The sequence below is a fragment of the Castanea sativa genome, chromosome 8, assembly GCF_040712315.1.
Source record: "Castanea sativa cultivar Marrone di Chiusa Pesio chromosome 8, ASM4071231v1".
NCBI lineage: Eukaryota > Viridiplantae > Streptophyta > Magnoliopsida > Fagales > Fagaceae > Castanea > Castanea sativa.
This window is the reverse complement of record NC_134020.1, coordinates 1,915,272-1,938,982: the sequence shown is the minus strand read 5'-3', so window position 1 is coordinate 1,938,982 and position 23,711 is coordinate 1,915,272. Positions and strand designations below refer to the sequence as shown.

The 23,711-nt window shown below is 37.1% G+C and overlaps 1 protein-coding gene across 1 annotated transcript; it reads left to right on the top strand.

Annotated features, from left to right (window-relative positions):
* The first annotated feature begins 18,681 nt into the window (after positions 1-18,681).
* LOC142607629 (uncharacterized) lies at positions 18,682-20,111 on the top strand. The gene is made up of 4 exons (XM_075779187.1): positions 18,682-19,153; positions 19,201-19,365; positions 19,458-19,498; positions 20,061-20,111. Exons 1-4 carry the CDS (start codon positions 18,682-18,684, stop codon positions 20,109-20,111), a joined length of 729 nt encoding a protein of 242 aa, XP_075635302.1.
* The last annotated feature ends 3,600 nt before the right edge of the window (positions 20,112-23,711 follow it).

The following is a 23,711-nucleotide window of genomic DNA, read 5'->3' as shown; positions in this document are numbered from 1 at the left end:
TAAATATCGGCACGGCTTCGATGCAAATAAAGTGTTAACATTGCTTCATGGTAAAGATGGATGTCGACACGGCTTCGGTACAGATGAACTGTTAACGTGGCTTCATGGTAAAGATGAATGTTGGCACGGCTTTGCTGTGAATAAAGTGTTGATATGGCTTCATGGCAACAATAAATATCGACATGGCCATGCAAATAAAGTGTCGAGGCAACTATATGGCAAAAGAAGAGCGTCAGTGCAGCTTCAGTACAAGGACAAATGCTGGTGCAACTTCAATGGCCAAGACTCGTGATGTGGCTACTTTGCAAAGATTATTGATATTGCTGCATAACAAAAACAAGCAACAAAAAAATTTGTCAGGGAAAAAGATCTCATAGCACTTAAAAATATATATATATATATATATATATATATATATATATATATAAAATAATAAAATAGTAAAAAAAAAATTGAAAGGAAGAGAAGAAAGTTGAAGGTTGAGCATGTGCCTCAGTGATGAAGGCAATAGCATGCCTTTATATAGAAACCTTCTGAGATAACAGACAAGAAAAATGAAGAAAGTTGGCAAGCCATGAAAATGTTGCCACCAAACGGATATTATTTGAAGTTAGATTTTGCAACTCAAAGGCATTCAAAGTCAAGAAAAATACCACTTAGTACCCAAAAGAAGATCACGTTGTCAGAAAGAATTGATTGCATTAGACTTGGGATAAAGTTCTAGTCCGCATATTGTTCAAAAGTAATGCTACCACCACAAATTATTTTACAACATTTTTTGATGTGGTCAACCTCTTGTTGGTTTGTATCTAAGCATACCATTAATATCACTTTTTCATACCAACAAACTACTCACCACATTAGCAGTTTGTAAAATTATTTGTATCTCTAGCATTATTCATGGTTCAAACTGACTGTGCAATCGACTTGAAAGTCTGAGATTTCAAATATGTTAGAACCACAGAGAAGACTAAGATGGCAACCAGTCCAACAAAGTGCGCCGTCTCCTCTTCTGAATTTCTAAATCTTCTGAGAAGATGCCAAAAAATCCTCTGAGGACTTCGAATAAACAAGAAGATAGCAACGAAGTCCATAAATGCATGCTGGCTTCTCTTCCAAATTTCTGAACCCTTTGACAAGATGACACAAAAATCAACCCACAGGAATCTTCTACAGCCTTCAATCCACCAAACCTAAAAATTTCAGGCCCAGATACCTGGCCACGCGCTGCCACACATGGCCAAATATTCTCAATGACCCGCGGGTTTCTCATTCAAATCTGCACAAATCTGAGAACAATTTTACAAAACTGATGCCACCATTAGAGCTATCGGCCTTCGATCTACAAAACCTGAAATTTTTAGGTCCAAACAATCAACCACGCGCCACCACACGCCTCCACAAGCTCGCGATGACCACCGGTTTAGTCCATCAAAACTGTGCAAATCTGTGCACAATTTCACAAAACTGACCATATAGGGGTCTTCTACGGCCTTATAACTACAAAACCTGAAAATTTCAGGCCCAAAATCACAGACACGCGCCACCACGCACCACCAGAAGCTCCGACGAAAGTTTCCTCAATTGACATGCGCTCCCACGCGCCACCCTCTCCTTCCACGCGCTCACACGCGCCGGCAAACTCTCACGCGCGTGCACGCGCCACGCGCTGACGTGCACTCCAGATCTATGACGTCACGGATGATGTCATCCTCCACGAACCGGTTCCACTCGGTTTGACCCGGAAAACCGACCTGGATCCGGACCACCTGAAAAAAAAAAAAAAAAAAGAAGAGGAAAATGCTTTGACAAGTTGGAACTTTGACTTTGACCAAAAAGTCAAAATTTTCAAAACGGGCCTATCCCACTCAATTTTTCGCGTACTTTCCAATTTTGGGGTCTGTTTCTTCAATCGAGACTCAAGAATTGCACAAACAGTCCAATTTCTAAAAAGTTGACTTTTGCACAAATCTTGACCAAAAATCAAAAATTTTGAGATGGACCTATCCCACTCAATTTTTCGCGTACTTTCTAATTTTGGGGTCTGTTTCTTCAATCGAGACTCAAAAATTGTACAACAGTCCAATTTCTAAAAAGTTGACTTTTGCACAAAATCTTGACCAAGAGTCAAAAATTTTGAAATGGACCTATCTTGCTTGATTTTTCGCGTACGTTCCAATTTTGGGGTCTATTTATTCATTTAAGAATCCAAAATTGCTCAAATAGTGTGAGTCTACAACTGTTGACTTTGATGTAAAACTTTGACAAAAAATCAAGATGTTCGAGCAAAGCTTGTCTTATCAGGTTTTCACAAAGATTTTGTTTTTAAAATTTGCATATTTGTTTTGGACTTAGAAACTATCAATCTGACCCACTTCTCCAAAATACTAGCGGTGTCCAAAATTTAAGCTCTCAAGTTCATAATTTGAGATCCATCCATTTGGTTTGGATTCCCTCAAAGATTATCCTCCAGACTTGATCAAGGCTCCCCTTTCAAAGAACAGACGAACTCTCACAAATGTGTCTCAAAATTGAAATTACATTGGGTCACTACTTTAGCTTATTATTTCCGTCGGTGCCTACCAGTCTCCAACCTAACATTCTCATTCGGCGCCTACCGTTCTCATCCACCATTCTCACCAAAAGGTCTCGTCCATCGTTCTTAACTACCCAACTACCGTTCTTCATCTCTTCACTATAAATAGAAGGGCCGGATTCACTAAAGCTCATCAAGAAAAAAAAAAACACACACACACATACACTGAATCATGAAATGAAAATTTGCTTCTTTCAAATTTTCAAATCCTCCTTCTCATAGCTAGTTCTCACTATGGCCTCGTCATTCTCAATACCTAGCAACCAAAATCGCTTCATAATTAGTTTGAAATCAACCCCTTCATGGTTCAGTAGTAACCCTTCTCACAACATTATCACTGTTTTAAGATTCAAACAAATTTTGTTTCCTCACATAATGACCACATTTGTTCATAAAGTTATTCATAACAAGGTCTGTATTGACCTTCCATGCTTCCTTGGACTTGGTTGGCCAGGAAATCCAAGTCCAGCAAAGACACCTGTTCCTAAAATCAGGGCTTCCATAGTCTCTCTTCAACTATTTGGTCTCCCATCAGAAGCAGTGGTTCGGAACAAACAGCAGCTTGACTGGTTTCTAAAACCAGGATCACAAGTTAGCTCCACCTTTCATTTGTTGTGCTTTCCCAACAAAGTTGCATTAGGTGAAGGTGGTAAAAAGTGTTGGGGTATCCTACAAATTGTCTCCCATCCAACACTTACGATGACCTCCAAGGTACCAGCTCATCAGAAATTAGCCTTTGGTGTCGGCAAATGGTCACCAAAGCCTCATTCCATGTTTCCACCAACGCGGGGTCCAAAGGTCATCGTTGCTGGTACCATAAAACATACTTTCTGGAATTTCTCCAACTTAAGATCAGCTTGAAGAATTTCAGAAAATATACTTCTGAAATTACTTCAACTTAATGTCCGTCAGTATGGTTTAGTTACACATGCGCATTCAACGACTTGCCGTCGGACCTCATTCGGCATGCAGCTAATCCCACATCCGAAGGTGTACTTCCCAAAGACATCTACGCCAGAGAGTCCCCAACATACAGGGTCAGTACCATGGTGTCATATGTTTCACCCATTCACTTTGCTTCATCGCTATCTTTTTCACCATCAACATCAACAAACCCAGAGTCCCTTCTGAAATTACCTCAACTTAACCTGAGTGATGCGATAACACAAGTACATTCAACCACACTCCCACATGTTCTTTCTGTGATCCGAAGTATACCCTTCAGATATAACTTCACCAGAAGTTCTTGAAAATAAGAGGCTAGCTCCAGAGCTCTACATGTTATACCCAGCCAACATTCTCACCTCTTCGCCATCTTCAACACCCTGTGATCGCCACCAACGATCCAAAATACTCTTCTAAAATTACTTTGACTTAACCTCTGCTGAGAAAGCTCGGTCACACGAGTACATTCAAATACTCGCGGACCCCTTCTCGGTCTCATCAAAGCCTTTCATATGGGTGGGTCTATTCTTCTGCAATTACTTCATCCTGTTAAAAGCTCCACCACCTTCAATTATTTCACTAGAAGAGTCAAGTATAAAAAATCCATTTTCTTTCAAGACTCATTCACTCACCACACTCCAAAACTGTGTGCATGAACGAGTCTCGAGGGGGCATTTGTAGAGAAGGAAAATTCTCGACCTATCACAAGCTGACACATCATACTACCAAGTCCACAAAATACAACCAATTACAAAGCGCCACGTACTACTGCTAGGTTTTGCCATCACTATTCAGATTCCAATAGAAATTTGCCAAGTGTCATTGAAATAAAGGCATGAAACTGCATCAGCATGCGTAAGCGATGACACAAGCAGCCCTACACATGTAAGCGATGACATAAGCAATCCAGCACATGTAAGCGATGACATAAGCGGACCAATCAAGCTGTGACATGTGTCACCAATCAGACTCCGCCACGTGTCACTCACCCACCCCTAAACTCCTATAAATAGAAGCCTTCCTAAGACATTTAAGAGGACAGAAGAAAGAAGATATCTTGAGTTCAGAAATACAGAAGCTCTGCCGAAATCAAACCCCGAAGCCTTTAGGAATTTCAAGAACTTTAACCTCAAATACAGATAACATTCGAAGCAAAGTCATCCAAACTACTTGCCTAAATCTCAAAGTTCACTGGAATCAAGCTCAAAAGCCTCCAGGAACTTCAACACACCATAAATCAACGAAGTTCTTTGGAATCAAGCCTCTAAAGCACCGAAGAACTTCCACCACAAACCTTCAAACACGAAGAACACGAAGAACACATGAAGAACAAAGAATTTCTAACAAGCTTATAGCCAGAGATTCGTTGTAATTCGGTTTCAAAGATCTTCGATCCATTCCTCAGCCAAATTGAAGGATATCTTGTGTTCAAATCAAAATCACATTACCACAATTCCAATCAGCAAATCTTTAAAGGAGATCGAATAAGAGGATCACTCTTTTGTAATTACAGAGAATTGTACCACATATTCATCAATACAAATTCACATTTGTGAAACTATTTTACTTGTTTGATTTATTTCGAACTAAGAATTTAGTCGTCTACACATGTGTGTACAAGAGACATCAAGTTAAAGGAATAATGTTCCTAGTACTTGTTGTTGATGATATTCTACTCATTGGAAATGATGTAGGGGTAATGTCATCAGTAAAGGTTTGGTTGTCAAGCCAATTTGATATGAAGGACTTGGGTGAAGCTAACTATATTCTAGGGATCAAGCTTTGGTGAGATCGAAAGAATATCATGTTAGGTTTGTCACAAGCTGGATATATAGATAAGGTTCTAGAATGGTTTAGCATGCAAAACTCCAAGAAATGATTACTTCCTTTTAGACATGGAGTTCCTCTATCTGATGACCAAAGGCCTAAGACTCTTGAGGAAGAAAACATGATGAGACAGATTCCTTATGCTTCTACAGTGGGAAGTCTCATGTATGCCTTGCTTCATACTAGACTAGATATTTGTTATTTAGTTGACACTGTCAACCGATATTCAAATCTCATGGAAGCTGAATATGTTTGCTTGTGAAGCGGCAAAGGAAGCTGTTTGGCTCAATAAATTCCTTTCTGATCTTGGTGTTGTGAGAATTGAGCAAGTTCCTATCACATTGTTCTATGACAATAGTGGAGTAGTTGCACAATCCAAGGATCCAAGGAATCACAAGAAAGGAAAGCACATAGAGAGAAAGTACCACATCATTTGAGACATTGTTGCTTGTGGAGATGTAGTAGTAGCAAAGATTGATAGTACAAAGAATCTAGCGGATCCCTTTACCAAAGCCTTGCCCCAAAGGACTTTTGAATCTCATTTGGAGGGAATGAGAGTTAGATTAGTGCACAATAGTCTTTAGGGAAAGTGGGAGATTGTTAGGATGTGTGCCCTTAAATCCTATTGCATGATGCTATGTATGACATTATGTATGACCTAATGTTGTGATTAATAAAGTTGTTTTATTATTATCTAAAAATAATGGTAACATGAATATTGAGACATTATCATATAGTCCATGAGATGCATTGTATGTGATTTATGTGAAAAGTCACAGAAGATATAAATCACAAGTTCTTTGTAAACTCAGAATTATAGTTCGTAATCGGTGATGAGATTGGGCATTTCATCTGCGAAGACTACAACATATAACCTAAGATGATTTGTCTTGATCATGGAAATGAAGATTTCTTGTTGGTATGTTGATATGTTTTAAGAGTTAAAATATATTGGACTGGACCGCAGTGAGATTTATTATTCTCTTAACGACTATCAAATGAATAATAAACTCACAACTTATATTTACATGAACTTTTAATCTTGAGAAAACAATGGACTTGATCATAAAGTGTAGGTTGTTTTGATATATCAAGAGTGAGATCTAAAGTAACGATCAAAATCTCAGTATGTTGGGCAGTCACATTTAGTGTTGATGGAACATATATTCTCAAGATGGAATTCATAGTCTCTTAATGGAGATATAAAATATTCTCTTGAAATAAGTTTAATGGGTTTGGTTATTCAGAGTGTTAGGCTTAACCACTTTAGTAAGGACTTACTAAAGTATATATTTATGGAATTGGATTTCATAAATATATGGTGAATAACATTAAAGGATTAAATCAAGTACTCAAGGAATTGAGATGTAGTAATCTTTAAAGTGGCAGTCTACATTTATGACTTTGTATTACTATGAATATTTTATGAAGGGGTTGCATGTACAATAAAGTCTTGGGATATAATTTTTAAATAAGTCCTAGAGTGCAACTATATTTATATAGTGGTATTAAATATAGTTAATGGTAACTTTGGACTTGTCAAGAGTTTGGTCCCGTTTGGTCCCACTCCAAGCCACACACTAAAGCCCAATTGGAAAGGCCCAAAAGGCTAGCCCAATCAAATAATCAATTAGCAAAAAAGGGAGAAACATACAGAATTTGAAGTAAGAGACACGATTGTGAAATGGTGTGTATGTGAGTGAGAAATACACTATTATTCTCCCTTGGAAACTGATTGAAATTCTTGGGCGTTAGTGGAATTGGAGTGAAGATTAAAAGTATTCCCAAGTGCTTTTGATTTTTGTTTTTGAAATTCACCGCTTCAAGGTACGCTCTCTTATTCTTAAATTTTGAAATTTACATGGTGCATGTTATCAATTGTGAATGAAGTATATTCGTTGACTTTCCACTGCGTATGTTTTGTATGCGATACAAACATGTATTTTTCCAACAAGATAATGCTAGGAAAAGCTACATCTACACCCCTAAACCTCAAATTGAATGTATGCAGCCAAGAAGAGGAAGATTGGGTGCAAGAAACAACCTTGATGATTGTAGAGAAAAGAGGAGAATCTAAGGTGTTTGGATGTGAAATTAGAGGGAAAGTGGAGAGAGAAACTGCCCAAAACTCTTTCTTTTTTGATAAATGAGGGATATGGAAGTTTTATAGCTTAAAAGCGACCTTTCGGCCTCTGGCCCACCTTGGCTGGCGGCCCTTGTACCTTGCTAACATCAGCAATTTTGGTCTTTTTTAGTCTAGATTCTAATGCATATTTGAAGGTCTTCCTAAACTCTAGATGTCTAGTTTCTAAAACACTAAAGAAATTGAAAATCCAACAGTTGGATCAAAAGTTATGGTCTCGGGAAGCATGTTGAAGCGTTTTGTACAATTTACTAGATATCTCAACCATTTTAACTTTGATTTCGACCCATGAATAGTCGTTGGAAGGGGAATTCATTAATCTTTGCAATAGCACTAGTCCTAACCTGTTCTAATGGTTGTATCAAAATTAGGGTTTCTAATGCCCCCAAGAGTCAACCTCGGGTCAAACTTCACCAAGCAGCTTGGGTTTGGTGTAAAAACTTGAAACAAATGTTATTTTGGGATGATTTTGACCAATTTTGACTTTCAGTCAACCTAGGGTTGAACAAGGGTGTTTTGGTCAATTTGACCTAAAAATGGCACTTCAAGTGCTTTAATGCCCGAGCGGGTTGCGCCACGTCAATCTAGATGCTTCTACGACCCCATGGAGAAAGATAATATTTTTGGTATTTTCGGGGTCTAGCATGCAAATCGAGGATGGAGAAATATACGATGTGTAAAAAGGGTAGATGAATTGCCACGTGTTATGGACATACTAGACCACACCCAAGAGATCAATGGGAAAGACTCTGTTTTTAATGGTGTATAGATCCAAAGTTGTCATCCCTCTAGAGACAAGGTTCCCAATGTTGAGGACAAGCTAGTTCAATGTTGATGAAAACGACCGACTACTCTCGACAAGCCTAAATCTTGCCAAGGAAAAAAGGGAAGTGGCCATGGTTTAGTTGGCTCACTATCAGCAAAAACTTAAGCAGGGATATGATAGGGGCATCAAAGCAAGAATGTTGGTCCTTGAAGATCTAGTCCTAAGAAAGGTTATGAGAAATGCCAAGAACCCAGCCTGGGGAAAACTAGGGCTTAACTAGGAGGGACCATCTTATATAACCTTAATGGCAAGAATATGGGCTTACTATTTAGAAGATTTAGATGAAAATGTTGTCCCATGTCCTTGGAATGTAAATAATCTATGAAGATACTATTATTAATGAAAGGTTCTAAAGTTATTCACCTTTTCATCTTTATAAACTGAATTCTACTCCTAGCTAGTGCTTTTGCATTTTTCGTTTCTCTTTCTATATGGATAGTGTTAAATAGTACCTTGGGCATGTTTGACTTCTTGGATCACATGCCTTGGGTAAATTTACTCTTTTTAAATTGATTAAGTGTTAAATAGAACCTTGACTTTGTTTGACTCCTCAGGTCACATGCCCTGGGTAAATTAACTCTTTTAAATTGATAAGTGTTAGACAGAACCTCAGCCATATTCGACTTGTTAGGTCACGTGCCTTAGGTAAATTAACTCTTTTAAATTGATTAAGTGTTAAATAGAACATCGGCCATGTTCAACTCCTTGAGTCACGTGCCTTGGGTAAATTAACTCTTTTAAATAGATTAAGTCTTAAACAAAATATCGATCGTGTTCAACTCCTCGGGTCACGTTCCTTGGGTAAATTAACTCTTTTAAATTGGTTAAGTGTTAAGCAGAACCTTGACCATGTTCGACTCCTTGGGTCACATGCTTTGGGTAAATTAATTCTTTTAAATTGGTCAAGTGTTAAACAGAACCTAGGCCATGTTTGACTCCTCAAGTCACATGCCTTGGATAAATTAACTCTTTTTAAATTGATGAAGTGATGGACAGAAACTCGACCATGTTCGACACCTTGAGTCACATACCTTGAGTAAATTAATTCCTATAAAATTGATTAAGTGCTTAATGGACCCTTGGCCATTTTTGGTTCCTCGGGTCAAGGACTAAGAATAAGTCACACTTATCGGAATGGACTAAATGTATACGATGAACCATGGCACATTTTAAAAAAAAAAACATATATGTAACTAATAAAGAGGAATAAGGTATAAGAGAGATTGAATAGAACCATACACACGAACTTGCCAAAACTAAACTTCTTTTTTTGATAGATAGAAGGGAAATTACAAGGTACATAGATTGAAAGAAAGGGAAGCTAGACTATGGTTAAACAAAAAAAAAGGGAATGAAAAGAAAAAAGTGCCATCTCTACGAGGCAAACTTTGGATTGGCTTCATTATTCCCCTTCTCACCCTCCTTAATGGGTTGGGAGGCCAGAGCAGTAGAGCTCGTCCCTTTAGCAGCAGCCTTGGTTGTCTCCCTTAGAGCTAAAGGGAAAAAGACCTTATTGAGATCCTCAATTCAAAGGCAGAGTCCACCACAATGACATTTAAAGCCTCTGCCTAGACTTGAAGACAGTACCCTCAGTAGACCTTAGTGACTTGGGACCTCAAGATCGCCTCTGTTTCCTTCTAGCCCAAATCGTACCTAGCTTGCTCTACTTTCATGACTTCCTCGCCCTTGCCCTCAAGTTCCTTCTGCTGGGCGTCAATCTTTTCATAAGCGATGGTCAGCTGCTCCTCAGCCTTTTGAAGATGGAGGCACTGCTCCTTGGCCTACTTCTCGACCCTAGCCGGGGAAGTTTCTGCACTCTTCTTCTCCCTCTCAGCCTCAGTCAACTTGAGGACAAGGTCCTCACACTTTTTCTCAATGGTTGTCTAGGCCTTAAAAACAAAGACTTAGCGTGCTTCTTCATCCTTAAACTAGGAATGAGCATGGTCCACCCATTCTTCAACCACATGAGTTGCTTGGACTACCTATACAAACCAAAGAGAACAAAGGCTAGAGTTATTGAAAGATAAAAAATATATATGTATATATACACACATAATGATAAAAAAAAAAAGTAGTATTTGGAAATTTAGGGGGGAACGTGATGGTAAACACCCATTATAGCAAGGTCCCTCTTCAGAGTTAGGAAATGCTTCTTCAGGCCCTTCAAGTCGGCCATGTCTTGAGGATGGAGCAACACTTGCTCCAAGGAGTTGGCCACATAACCAGCCTTCCATTGCTGGAAGTCCCTGATAGAAGAGTTGGTAGGCAATGGGGCTCTATCCAGCTTTAATGAGGGGGTCTAGGTAGGAACCTTGGAATGGCGGTTTGGCATGACCTCGGAACCAAAGCCCTCAGCAGAGCTCCTTCTTTGTTGCCCCTTGGGGGCTTTGGACCCTTTAGGAGGCTCTTAATCCTTGGTAGGTTGAATCTCACCTTCCTCAGACGTTTCTTTCTTGGACTTTTTATCCCTCTTCCTCTTCTTCTCCACAGGTTTAGCAGGGGAAGTCCAAGATGGAAGTGGAGTGGGAGGTTGAGGATCTACCAACACCTCGTGCGTAGCACTCCCAGCATAGGACTCTAGCAGAGCCAATAAATTTGGAGTCCTTTTTTGTAGCACCATACCTTCAGGTACGTCAGCGATTTCCTGATCGGTGCTAACTTGAACAACGGATTGACGCTTTGAGCTAGCCTTGGAAGACATAGCAAATTTGAGCTTATCAAATACTATAAAGTCTTCCTCTAGGTCAACTGGCTTCAATTCTCGGACAAGCTCTTGTTGCTCATTGCACGATGGTATAACCTTCTTTTCGGCCTAAATGATCTCTGCAACTTACTGAGCAATTAGAACGACGTCATGAGTTTTATTTGGAGGTGGATTAGTAAGAAATTCGGGGATGTCAACGTCAGTTTGAACCAATTGAGGATACTTGGCCTTGATTACGTGCTTAGGAGAATGGAAGGTGGAGGAGATAGGGGTGTACCCGAGGATAACATGAGTAGCACGAAGCTGGCTATCTTTGTGGAGGAAGATCTCGAATCTCAATATTCTATTGAGATCCTCTTGGTTCACCAAATTGAGATTGGGAGCTGTAAATTGTTTGTCTGCAACAAAGAGAAGATAATGTGAGAGGTCTAAGATTAGCAATCAACGATAAGAAGAAGAATACATGTTCTTACAGATAAAAGAATAAAAAAAAACAAAAAAAAGGGTAAGACAATACTTTATGGTCTAAGGGTAAAATGGTTTGCTCAGGCCATTAAGCATCCCGCCTGGTTCCCTGTGTTGTGTAGAACAATGTAAACCATCATGCCATTCACCCGAACGATCAAAAATTCCTTGTCCATGCCCTTGTTGGATTCAGGAAAGCAGGAGATCAGTTTGACCGAGGGAACCCTAGTCTTAAAATAGTACATCGTATCCTTGCTATATTGACAGTTGTACACCTAGTTGACATTGTGAGGGGCTAGTTTAACTCCCATCTTACAGTTAAGCATATTTACACTACCTAATTTTCTAAATAAATTAGGTGAACATTGGGTCAGATAGAGTTTATAAAAAATTAAAAAGTCCCTTGTTACTTTGCCTATAGCTATTTTCATCCCACCTTTTATAAAGGCAATCATGGGTATGACCATAGCACCTTCCAGTCTTTTGGTATGCCATCCCCCTAAGTGGCAGGGTTCTATTTCTACCCCAGCTATATCTGGCTTTAAAATCCTCCCTCCCCTCAAGTGTATCAACTAAACTAGCAAATCTACCCATTCTTATGAAAAAGGAAAAAGGAGACAAAAACAAGAAGATTAGAGAAAGAGGGAGGACTCTAAAAATATGTGAAAACTAAAAGGCACTTGCGAAAATGGGGAGTAGGGCATGTCGGACTGCTTCTTTGAAGGTTTAGGAAGATTGGTAAAATGGGAGAAATGGTCCCCTTGTCCCCCTTATATAGGGCAGAAAGATGAGCACCAAAATTCCGCTCGAAATCCTATAAGAATTTACAGCCCTTGGATCTTCATCACATCGTAGACCTTGGGGGACACAACACCGTTCTGGGAATTAAATGAAGTGTGAATGCCAAAGTGTTAGGAATGTGTGCAGAGCAAACAAAAAAGACACTCCCACGTGAGAACACTCCCAGAACATGTGAAACCCTTAAGGTTCTATCAAAACCCCATTCTCCATTGAAGGAAGGAATGGAGTTTTGAGGGGCTATTGTGGGAGGAAGAATCTGAACACAACCTAGAGCCCATGAGCCCATTTCGAGGATGGGCAAATGCCCATTTGGGAACTAATTCAGACCTAACACATGGACTAAAGTCTAAGGAGGGAAGATAGAGAGACCACACCAATCCATACCTGAAACGTGGACAAAGGTTCAAGAATGGAAAATGGATAGACCCATCGTTTGAAGAGATCGAGGAATGAATGCACCTTGAGATTGCCTCATTTGACCATTTGTACTAAAAGATAGAGCATCATGAAAGACATTAGAGACGTGTAAGTAAAGAAGAGAGGAAATATCTGGGGAAGGTAGCCATCTCCTCCACATCCAATGAACTACACCAATTTAGCTGGCCGCATTAATAAGGAAAAGACACCTAAATAGTAGTTCCACAATTCTACCACCTTCAGCAAGGTCTTGATGGGACAAGCATCCCAATTGCTACCTAAAGATGTACAGATGAAGGGCATTTACCAAACTGCACAAACCGCAAAAATTGCACCAAAACCACCTGCAAAATAATATAACCGCACCGCACCACAAGTAACAGTGCATCACACCACACTGCACCACATTGTGCAGTGCGGTTTGCGGTCTTACAATAAGAAAACTGCACAAACCGCATCGCACCCTCTCTATATATTAATTAATTAATTAATTAATTTTTAATATTAAATATATTATTAATAGTTTAATAACCCTTGTTTTCAAAAAAAAAAAAAAAAGTTTAATAACCCTAGTAAGTGTTGACTAGGAAAGCCAAAACAAAATAAAGAAAAACTAGCTCAATAGTTTAAAATTTGATCCAAAACAAAGGAGAAAATTAGTTTTGGGCTGGGTAGGAAAAGCCCAAAATTTGAAAAATATCCCGACTTCAAACGGCATATTATACACCGCACCGCACATATGACCGCAAAAATGAGGTGCTATGCGGTTATGGTTTTGGCTAAACTCTAAACCGCATTGCACCACACCGCACTACACATATGACCATAAAAATAAGAAGTGGTGTAGTTATGGTTTTAGCTTCACCGAATGGCCCAAAACCAACTCAGATGCATTAGGAGAGACTATATAAAGGAAGGGAATCCCTCCAAGAAAGGGGTTGGAACAATAAAACTTGAATAAGAGGGAAGAGAATATCAACTTGTACTGAGACTTGAGCAAATAATATATAAACACTGCATCCTTGGACAAGCCTGAGGAAGAGTTTTATACTTGTTTTGTGCTTCACTCCCTTGTATTACGAGTCTTGACTTCACTAATTTTATACCTAGATCATACTGAGCATTATAGTCGACTTAGCAAGCCCATTCTTTTATAAATTAATTGTGTTTGGCCAGAAATACCTAGTACCACTGTTCTAAGTGGGCCTTGGGGCTATTTTTGAGCTCTTACACACACACACACACACACACATATATAAGTAGACACCTCATGTGAGAGAACATGAGATTCTACCATGTGACACTTTGTATGAGTAGTATTTCATTTAGTCCTTTCATCTCGCCCCATCTCCTTATTAATGACTAGTTTAAGCCATAAATGCAGAAGATAAGAAATTTGACTCCTTCCCCTTTTCCAACTTCTTGAATTCTTCAACATTTAATTTCATTAATTAAAAAAATGAAAGATTTTCTCCATTTAATGATAGTTTTTCATATTATATTACCTATTATATTATATATTCCATTTTCACAAAATATTGAAGGACCAAAAGAAAAGTAGAGAGAGAGAGAGAGAGAGAGAGAGAGAGAGAGAGAGAGAGAGAGAGAGAGAATTAGCGTAAAAAAGAGTATGGAATTGGCTTTGGTTTTAGGTGCATATGATCAAAACCTCTCAACAACATTGTCAAAACTTGATACAGTGCTTCAACGATATTTGAGGTTTTTAAAAGGTATGTTTAGGGAATACATAGAGCTTTTATATGTATTATTTGTGTTTATTTATATTTTAGGGAAATGCTTAATCTTTGTAAGTGATTGAGTTAATTAAATGTATGTAAAATTAAACTTAAGCTATGAAATAATATAATTTTATATATCTCTATTCAATTGTTGTTAGGTTTTTAATCTCTTGACATGTATATTTACCTATCAAAAAAAAAATGTTTAGGGAATACATAGAGCTTTTATATGTATTATTTGTGTTTATTTATGTTTTAGGGAAATGCTTAATCTTTGTAAGTGATTGAGTTAATTAAATGTATGTAAAATTAAACTTAAGATATGAAATGATATAATTTTATATATCTCTATTCAATTGTTGTTAGGTTTTTAATCTCTTGACATGTATATTTAGAGTTTTGCAAATTAAAAATGATAAAACTTAAATCTTAGATGTTCAGTCTTCAAAAGTTCATTTTTTTTTTAATTCTCCTAAAAAAAGAAATAATAGGAATTTTTAGATTGAAAACTTCAAATGTAAGAACCAAATATAAATCTACACTTGATAAAAAAAAATCAATAGGCATTTTTAGGGTCTAATTAATTATGTTTACTTATTTATGGATATATTGTATTACAATTTTTATTTTCATTATTTTAGTGATATAGCATGAGATTCTGCCATGTGGCGTTCTATATAAGTAGTATTTCATTTAGCCTTTCACCTCACCTCATCTCCATTTTAATGATCAGTTTGAGCCATAAATGCAGACGATTAAGAGATTTGGTTCCACCCATTTTTCCAACTTCTTGAATTCTTCCATTTTTAATTTCAAAAAAGAATGGTTTCTTCATTCAATGTTAGTTTTTCATTTTATAACACCTGTTATTTTATATATTCCAGTTTCACAAAATATTGAAGGGCCAAAAGAAAAGGAGAGAGAGAGAGAGAGAGAGAATTAGTGTCCAGAAGAGTATGAAATTGGTTTTAGTTTAAGGTGTATATAATCTAAACCTCTCAACAATATTGTAAAAATTTGATATAGTGCTTCAGCAAGGGCTGGGGTATGGGGGATAAGGGTCGGAGTTCAAGTCTCCAAGAGGGATGTTCACACACATATACTTAGTTTAGGCTAGAGTAGAATTTCTATCTTATATAAAAAAAAATAAAAATAAAAATAAAAAACATATGTAGAGACAACCACTAGTTGTTCATAATTTATGATGTCATGTTTAGCACTAATTAAGGTTTTCATTTAACATTACACCGTTTAGAGTCTTTAGCCACAAGGATTCACTGAAAAAGAAAAATCCAATTTAGGACTGAGAGAGAGATACAAAGAGAGCTTGTAAAGCCCAATAATGTACAAATCAAAATTTTATTGAGCAGTTTGGCATGGTTTTTAATTCATTATCAGCCGATGCAGCCCTTTACTCACCGCCAATTTCACTACCACCCCAAGAGAGAGTTCATAAACTCTCTCGCCGCCATATGGAATTTTTTTAAAGAGAGCCTTCACTTCAGTCAAGATAATGAACTCATTACATTATTTAAAAGCAGAAGAAGAATAAAGATTGAAAGAGAGATAAATCTCAAGGCTGGTTTTGTTTATTCTTTTTAAAATTACGCGATAACTATTGATTTATTTTTGGGTGTTTGGTAGTAAAAATTCAATTTGATTTTGATTAACGTTATTAGATTAGATTTGGATTAATAAAAAAATACAATTGAAGGGTTTTTATTTAGCTTTTATTTTGTGGGTTTGTAGGTGGAAAGACAAATCCTTTGAAGCAACCCAAGTCTCTCCTCTGCTTTTGTGATGTTCCTTCCCTACAACAACGAATCTTAATTTCTGTTCTTACAATTTTTTACTTCTATACCCTTCACTATTGTTTAGATTCCATCTAATTTTCTTTATCTTCTGTCTTTTTCTTCAATCACAATATATCATATTTTTTGGGAATACAAAATTGATTGAAAATTAAGAATTCTATGAGAATACATTTTGATAGCTACTGCATTAAAACGCTTCTAATTTTGAGTAATGAATTTGAGTCCTAATTTTAAGTAATGAGCTTGATTGTCGAACAACCAATTAATCTGTTATTCTTGGTCTCTCACTTTTTCCCTTTTTTAAAGTTCAAGTTGTTCAAGTATTAGGAAAGCTATTAATCTATTAAAAATAAAAAGGAATAGCATAATCTTAACGTATATATACTTAATTTTATCATAGATAGATCAAATCAGTTCGTGTTTGTTTGTATTGCATCTATAATTTTGTAAATTTTAAAGACCCAAAGAAGAAGGAGACTAGACTTGCATTTAGATACAAATTTGTTTACCACTTCAAGTCCAAATCTAGGGGTAGGGGTTATGGAGGCCACCCATTATATGGTTAGAGAAGAGATGAATACTACTTTGACTAGGGATTTTTGTAGACAAGAGGTGGAAATAGCTTTGAATCAAATAGCTCCATTGAAAGTACCAAGTCCAGATGGCATGCCTCCAAGAGATTGGTGATGATGTCAATCAAGCTGTCATTTTCTGTTTAAATACAGGTAAAATCCTTCCTAGTAATAATCATACTTTTATCAGTCTAATTCCTAAAGTTAATAGCCCTGCTAAGGTAATTGAGTTTTGGCCTATTGCTCTATGTAATATTTTATATAAGCTTGTTTCTAAAGTTTTGACTAACAAGCTTAAGACTTTATTACCTGAGAATATAGTCTCAACTTGTGTTCCAAGCTGATAAGGCTACGTTGAATAATATTCTTGTGCCTTTTGAAACCCTTCACTATATGAAGAGATGTAAGACATGGAAGTTGGGTTTTGTGCCTTTGAAACTTGATATGAGTAAAGTTTACAGCAAGGTTGAGTGAAGTTTTTTGAAGTAGTTGATGGAAAAAATGAGTTTTCATGAAAAATGGGTTAGTCTTATTATGGAATGTAGAGGTTCGGTCTTTTATTCTGTTCTGATTAATGGGGAGCCTAAGGGTCTTATTAAACCATCACAAGGCATCAGACAAGGTGATCCTCTTTTACCTTATTTGTTCTGAGGGGCTTAACAACTTGATTCAGAGAGCTGTGCAAGATGGCTGTATTGAAGGTTTCTCTTTGTGTCGAAATGGGCCAAAACTTGTGTATCTCTTTTTTGCAAATGATAGTTTGCTCGTGTAGGGATAACATGGGAGATATTCAAACTATAAAAGAAATCATTGATCAGTATGAACTAGCTTCGAGCCAACAAATTAATAGCTAGAAGACAAATTTATTTTTTAGTAAATTTGTAACTGCAGCTTCTAAAAATGCCATTAAGGACTTTCTTGGCGCTCTTGAGATTTAGGAGTAGGAGAAATATTTGGGCCTTCCAACGGTGGTAGGTAAGAATAAGAGAGCAAGCCTTAATTTCATAAAAGATCAAGTTTGGAATAAAATACAAGACTGGAAAAAAAAGCTTCTTTCTCAAGCTGGGAAGGAGGTTCTATTAAAAACAGTTGTTCAAGCTATACCCATTTTTGCTATGAGCTGTTTCAAGTTGCGTGTAGGCCTTTGTCGAGATATAGAGTGATGATATGGAAGTTTTGGTGGGGGCAAAGAGGAGATAGAAGAAAATTTCATCGGAAAAATTGGGAGACGTTGTGTACATCCAAAGGCGAAGGTGGAATGGGTTTTTTGAGACAGAAAAATTTAATGAGGTCATGCTTTCCAAATAGGTGTGGCATCTAATTCACGATACAAAATCTCTTTTCTTTAGAGTCTTCAAGGCAAGATATTTTCCTAATTGTTATATCTTTGGAGCTAAGTCTCTATTAGGCTCTTATGCCTGGAAGAGCATTTTGAAGGCAAGGAAGATTATTGCTAGTGGAGCAAATAGAGGATTGGTGATGGTAGGACTGCTCGGATTTATTGGGATAATTGGCTTCCGGGTGATGGATGCGGTAGAGTGATTTCCCCCGTTCTTTTCTCAGTGAAGACGCTACTGTTTCGTCTTTAATTGATGGGAATTCTGGTCTATGGAATGGTGATTTAATTGACAGCTTATTCTGTGCAGCTGAGTCACAAAAAATTAAAGCTATTCCTTTACCGAGCTCTCCACAGGATGACTTGTTGTTTTGGCCCATGTCTAATGATGGTATATACTCGGTCAAGACTGGCTATTAGATGGTGTGTGATACCAATTCTCAAGTTACTGCTTCGGGTTTAAGCACAGGTCCCCCAAAAAATTTTCTGGTAAAAAATGTGGAAACTCAAGGTACCTAATAAGGTGAAACTGCTATTGTGGAGAGCTTGCACCGATTCCTTGCCTACCATGTCCAATTTATTCAAGAAAAATATTGTTCCAGACTGTACTTGTTACCACTGCATGAAGGAATCTGAAACAATTCTGCACACGTTGTGGACTTGTGAAAAGATTCGGCAGGTTTGGCTAAATGAGTTTCACGACCTGCATAATTCTGGGCAGTCAATTACTTTGTTTGTGGAGTTGGTAGATGTTGTCCAGGTTAGACACCGAAACCTTGGTTTGTTTGCTATGATTTGTTGGTCGATTTGGAATAGACAAAATAAATCAAGAATGGGTGAACATGTGGTTCCACTGGATCCTCTGTTTGAGTTTGCTGGGAAGTTGCTAGCTGAATTTCAGCAAGCACAAAAAGTCTCTCCTAAACCTGTCCGGTCCACTAGACCAAGATGGAAGCGACCTGACCTAGGTAAACTGTAAACAAACTTCGATGGGGCTGTGTTTGGAAGTTCGCAGGAAGTAGGTATCAGGGTAGTAGTGATAAACTCTCAAGGGGAAATTATGGCAGCTTTGTCCGAAAAGTTTCCATGCCATCTTCAATTGTTTTATTGGAGACTTTGGCGGCTAGAAGAGCTGTAGTATTCATTCAGGAACTTGGCTTTTGTGGGTCAATTTTCGAAGGTGATTTGGCCATCTCAATAAATGTGTTACGCCACAGAAAGTTGCTGCATTCTTCTTTTGGTCATATTATTGAATACTTTGTCTTATGGTAGCTCTTTATAGAGTTTTTCAATTTGTCATACTCTCTGGCAAGGTAATGTCTAGCTCATGCCTTAAACTAGAGAGCAAGAAATTCTTTCTATGTTTTGGTTTGGATGGAGTCAGTTCCTCTTGACCTTTATGACTGTTTTGTTAAAGATTTTGCTACTATTAGCTAACAACATGGATCAGGTTATTGTCTCAAAAAAGAAAAATAGAATTCATCTCCATCTAAATTGAAAAAATATGATTACTACCAATCATTCATTTTAAACTCTCTTTTTCTACTATTTGTGTAGGTAATGTATATCTTTCATGCCCACATTTCCTATCATGAACCAAGAGCCTGTGCTACAAATAAATAAATGCTATGAACAATGTTAATGTTGTGCTGGATGTAAGTAGCACAATCTAGACATAAATACTTCATTCTAATTTTACTATAGATAGATCAAATCAGTCAATGTTTAATTTGAATTACATTTATGATTTTGTAATTTTTACAGACCTAAAGTAGGAGGAGAACTGCATTTAGAATGCATCTCCATCTAAACTGAACTATTATGATTACTACACAATCTTTCATTTTAAACTCTCATTTTTCTATTTTTCTGTAGATGATTTTGCAAAATTTTCATGCTGATATTGTGGTGCCCTACACAATTTAGGACCTTCAGTTAAACTAGATAACACTACAACAAAATGTATTTTTAGTGATGAAAATTAGTGAGGAAATATTTTTCGTTGCTAAAAATACATCTTTAGTGACGAAATATGCATTTCGTCACTAAAGCTAAAAAAAATTATAACATTTAGTGACGAAAAATAAATTTCGTCACTATTGTGATCTGAAAAATGGGCGCCAGGGGAGGGAAACTTTGGCGCGAGTTTAATTAATCTATAGTGACGAAATATTTCGTCACTAAAAGTTGAAATTTTTAGTGACGAAATATTTCGTCACTGTAGGTTTTGCACTTACATGTTTTTAGTGACGAAATCACAATTCGTCACTAAAAGTATGCTTTAGTGACGAAATATGAATTTCGTCACTAAAAACCTTAACAAAGCATAAAAACCTGATACCTTTAGCGACGGCGAAGTAGGCATTAGCGACAGAAAAGGTTCGTCGCTAAAGACCTTAGGATATTAGATCACTTAAGCCTCTTATTTTGTCATTTCTCTCTTTTATTTCAGCTCCCAAAAGCCTCCCACACCAAAGAACCTTCAGACCAAAAACATTGAACCATCAGATCAACACACAATCAGCGATGGCGACGGCGACGGCGACGGCGACGGTTCCTATTGGCGACGGCGAAGGTTCCTATCGGCGACGGCGACGGTTCTATCGACGAGACGGCGACGCTTCAGTTCTATCTGATCGGCGACGCTTCAGTTCTATCGGATCAACGACTGAAGGATCGGCGACGCTTCAGTTCTATCGGATTGGCGACGCTTCAGTTCTATCGGATTGGCGACGCTTCAGTTCTTTCAAATCGACGACGCTTCAATTATATTGGATGGGCGACGCTTCAGTTCTTTCAGATCGGTGACGCTTCAGTTATATCGGATCCACGACGCTTCCTATCGGCGGTTTCTATCGGCAATGGTTCCCATTCGACGCCGATTTCGTGTCCATTGCGACGATTCAGACGCCGACGACGCTTCAGCTCCTAATCGCGACGCTTCAGCTCCCAATCGCGACGCTTCAACTCCCAATCGCCGACGACGCTTCAGTTCGCACCATCCGGAGACGCTTCCGGCGACGCTTCAGTTCACGACGCTTCCAGGTTTTTTTTTTTTTTTCCTTTTTGAGTTAATTTTTTTTGTTAATTTTTGTTTCTGAATGCTTGATGTTAATTTTTCTGCTTGTTTTTTTTTTTTCCTTTTTGTTTTTTTTTTCAAGTTTTAGAAATAATAATAATAATAATAATAATTTGTTTACTTCTATAGTTCAGTTTTTGTAGCTCACAGAGTTATAGCCAATGCTTTGTTTTAGGGATATTTGAATTTTTGTTTTCGTTTTGATATTGATAAGAATATGAGTTACTCTTTTTGCTGAACAAAGATTAGTAATTATTAAACTAAAAGTAATTGCCTTTGATTAGCTTTTTTTACTTACAGGTTGTGAGATTAGATATGGGTGTGAATTTTAAATTTCAAGCTGTGTGTTCTTATTTCCATTTGTGTTTTTTTTTTTTTTTTGAGTTATTTACTGATTGTTTAGTACTGTGGTTGTTTTTGAGCTTCATGAGTGGAATGGAACCAAACTCTGCCTTCAGGGGTGAAAAACCCATCAATTACCCGTACTGTGGTTGTTTTTTGCGATGGTTGATGATTATTTGTATGATCTCAGTTAATTATCTTATTCTTTTCAATGATTACATGATTGTTATATGATTAGAGAATCACTATGTGGGAAAAATTCTTATGGAGTTAGGATCACTTTTAATCCAATCTCTCTTTGGTTCTTGAGTGAACATGGGAAATTTAGATGTATGACTATGATGTTAGATTGTTAATTAGATAGTTAAAGGACTCTCCTTTGTCTTTTTGTTTGGGTAAGCAATTCTGTTTTCAAAAAGGTGGAGCTGTGTTAACTAAGCTGATAAATTGAAAGAACTAGACTTAGGAGAGTGGATGATTCTGTTTGATGGCTGAAACACTGAATAAATTCAGTCAATATTTTCTGTTTGAGATTTGTTCTTTGTGGTGGGACGGTTTGTCTAAGTTTGAATAGAGATCGTTCTCATTTTGTATAGATTGTTTTGGATGAGGGCTGTGCTGTTGTTGTTTGTGAACTGGAATGGTGGTTGTGGTTGTGGAATGGTGATTGTTTTAGCATTTTGGTGACTTTGATGGTACCCTTTTTGGGTTAGCTGAAATTGTTGTGAAATGTTTTTGGGTCTCAGTTTTGGGTCTTCACTTTGATAAAGGCAGATTATTGTTTTATGGTTTAGTTAGTTATTTTAGATTATTGTTTGTGTTCCTCAATTTTCAATTTTGTTTCTCTTTCTGCAGGAAAGCATTTCAACAGTAAGTGTCCCTTTGGCAAAAACTAGTGATTGATCACTCCTGGCCTAGTGCCTTCGCTTCTTTTTATTATGACAGGATCATTTTCAAGATTGAAGTACTTATAAATTTAACTTTTCTTTTGCAGGTTAAATACACATTGTTTGCAATAACTTTGGATTTTTTCTAAAAGTTGTAAGCTTAGCTTGAGCAAAGTAAGTAAATTTTAGTAGAAAACCTTATAAAACTTTGTACGTGTGATGTTGGAAATTGGATTTGTGGTGGTATGTTGTGTTGGAGCAAGCGGGTGGCTTGCATGGTGTTATAAGGTGGGTTAAACTAATATTGGGAGTGTTTTTCATTTCTTGCAAATGTTAATGAGTATTGTTGATTAGATGTGATGAATAGTATTTTATTTGGTTTAAATACTTGTAAAACTCTATACTTGTGATGTTTATGATTGGTTTTGTGGTGGTATGTTGTGTTGGAGCAAGCGGGTGGCTTGCATGGTGTTATAAGGTGGGTTAAACTAATATTGAGAGTGTTTTTCATTTCTTGCAAATGTTAATGAGTATTGTTGATTAGATGTGATGAATAGTATTTTATTTGATTTAAATACTTGTAAAATTCTATACTTGTGATGTTTGTGATTGGTTTTGTGGTGGTATGTTGTGTTGGAGCAAGCGGGTGGCTTGCATGATGTTATAAGATGGGTTAAACTAATATTGAGAGTGTTTTTCATTTCTTGCAAATGTTAATGAGTATTGTTGATTAGATGTGATGAATAGTATTTTATTTGATTTCAATACTTGTAAAACTCTATACTTATGATGTTTGTGATTGGTTTTGTGGTGGTATGTTGTGTTGGAGCAAGCGGGTGGCTTGCATGGTGTTATAAGGTGGGTTAAACTAATATTGAGAGTGTTTTTCATTTCTTGCAAATGTGAATGAGTATTGTTGATTAGACTTAGATGAATAGTATTTTATTTGATTTCAATATTTGTAAAACTCTATACTTGTGATGTTTGTGATTGGTTTTGTGGTGGTATGTTGTGTTGGAGCAAGCGGGTGGCTTGCATGGTGTTATAAGGTGGGTTAAACTAATATTGAGAGTTTTTTTCATTTCTTGCAAATGTGAATGAGTATTGTTGATTAGACTTAGATGAATAGTATTTTATTTGATTTCAATACTTGTGTATTCATGAATGAGATAGAACTTTATCTAAGTAGCTTATAGTCTTAGATGTTAGAATACATTA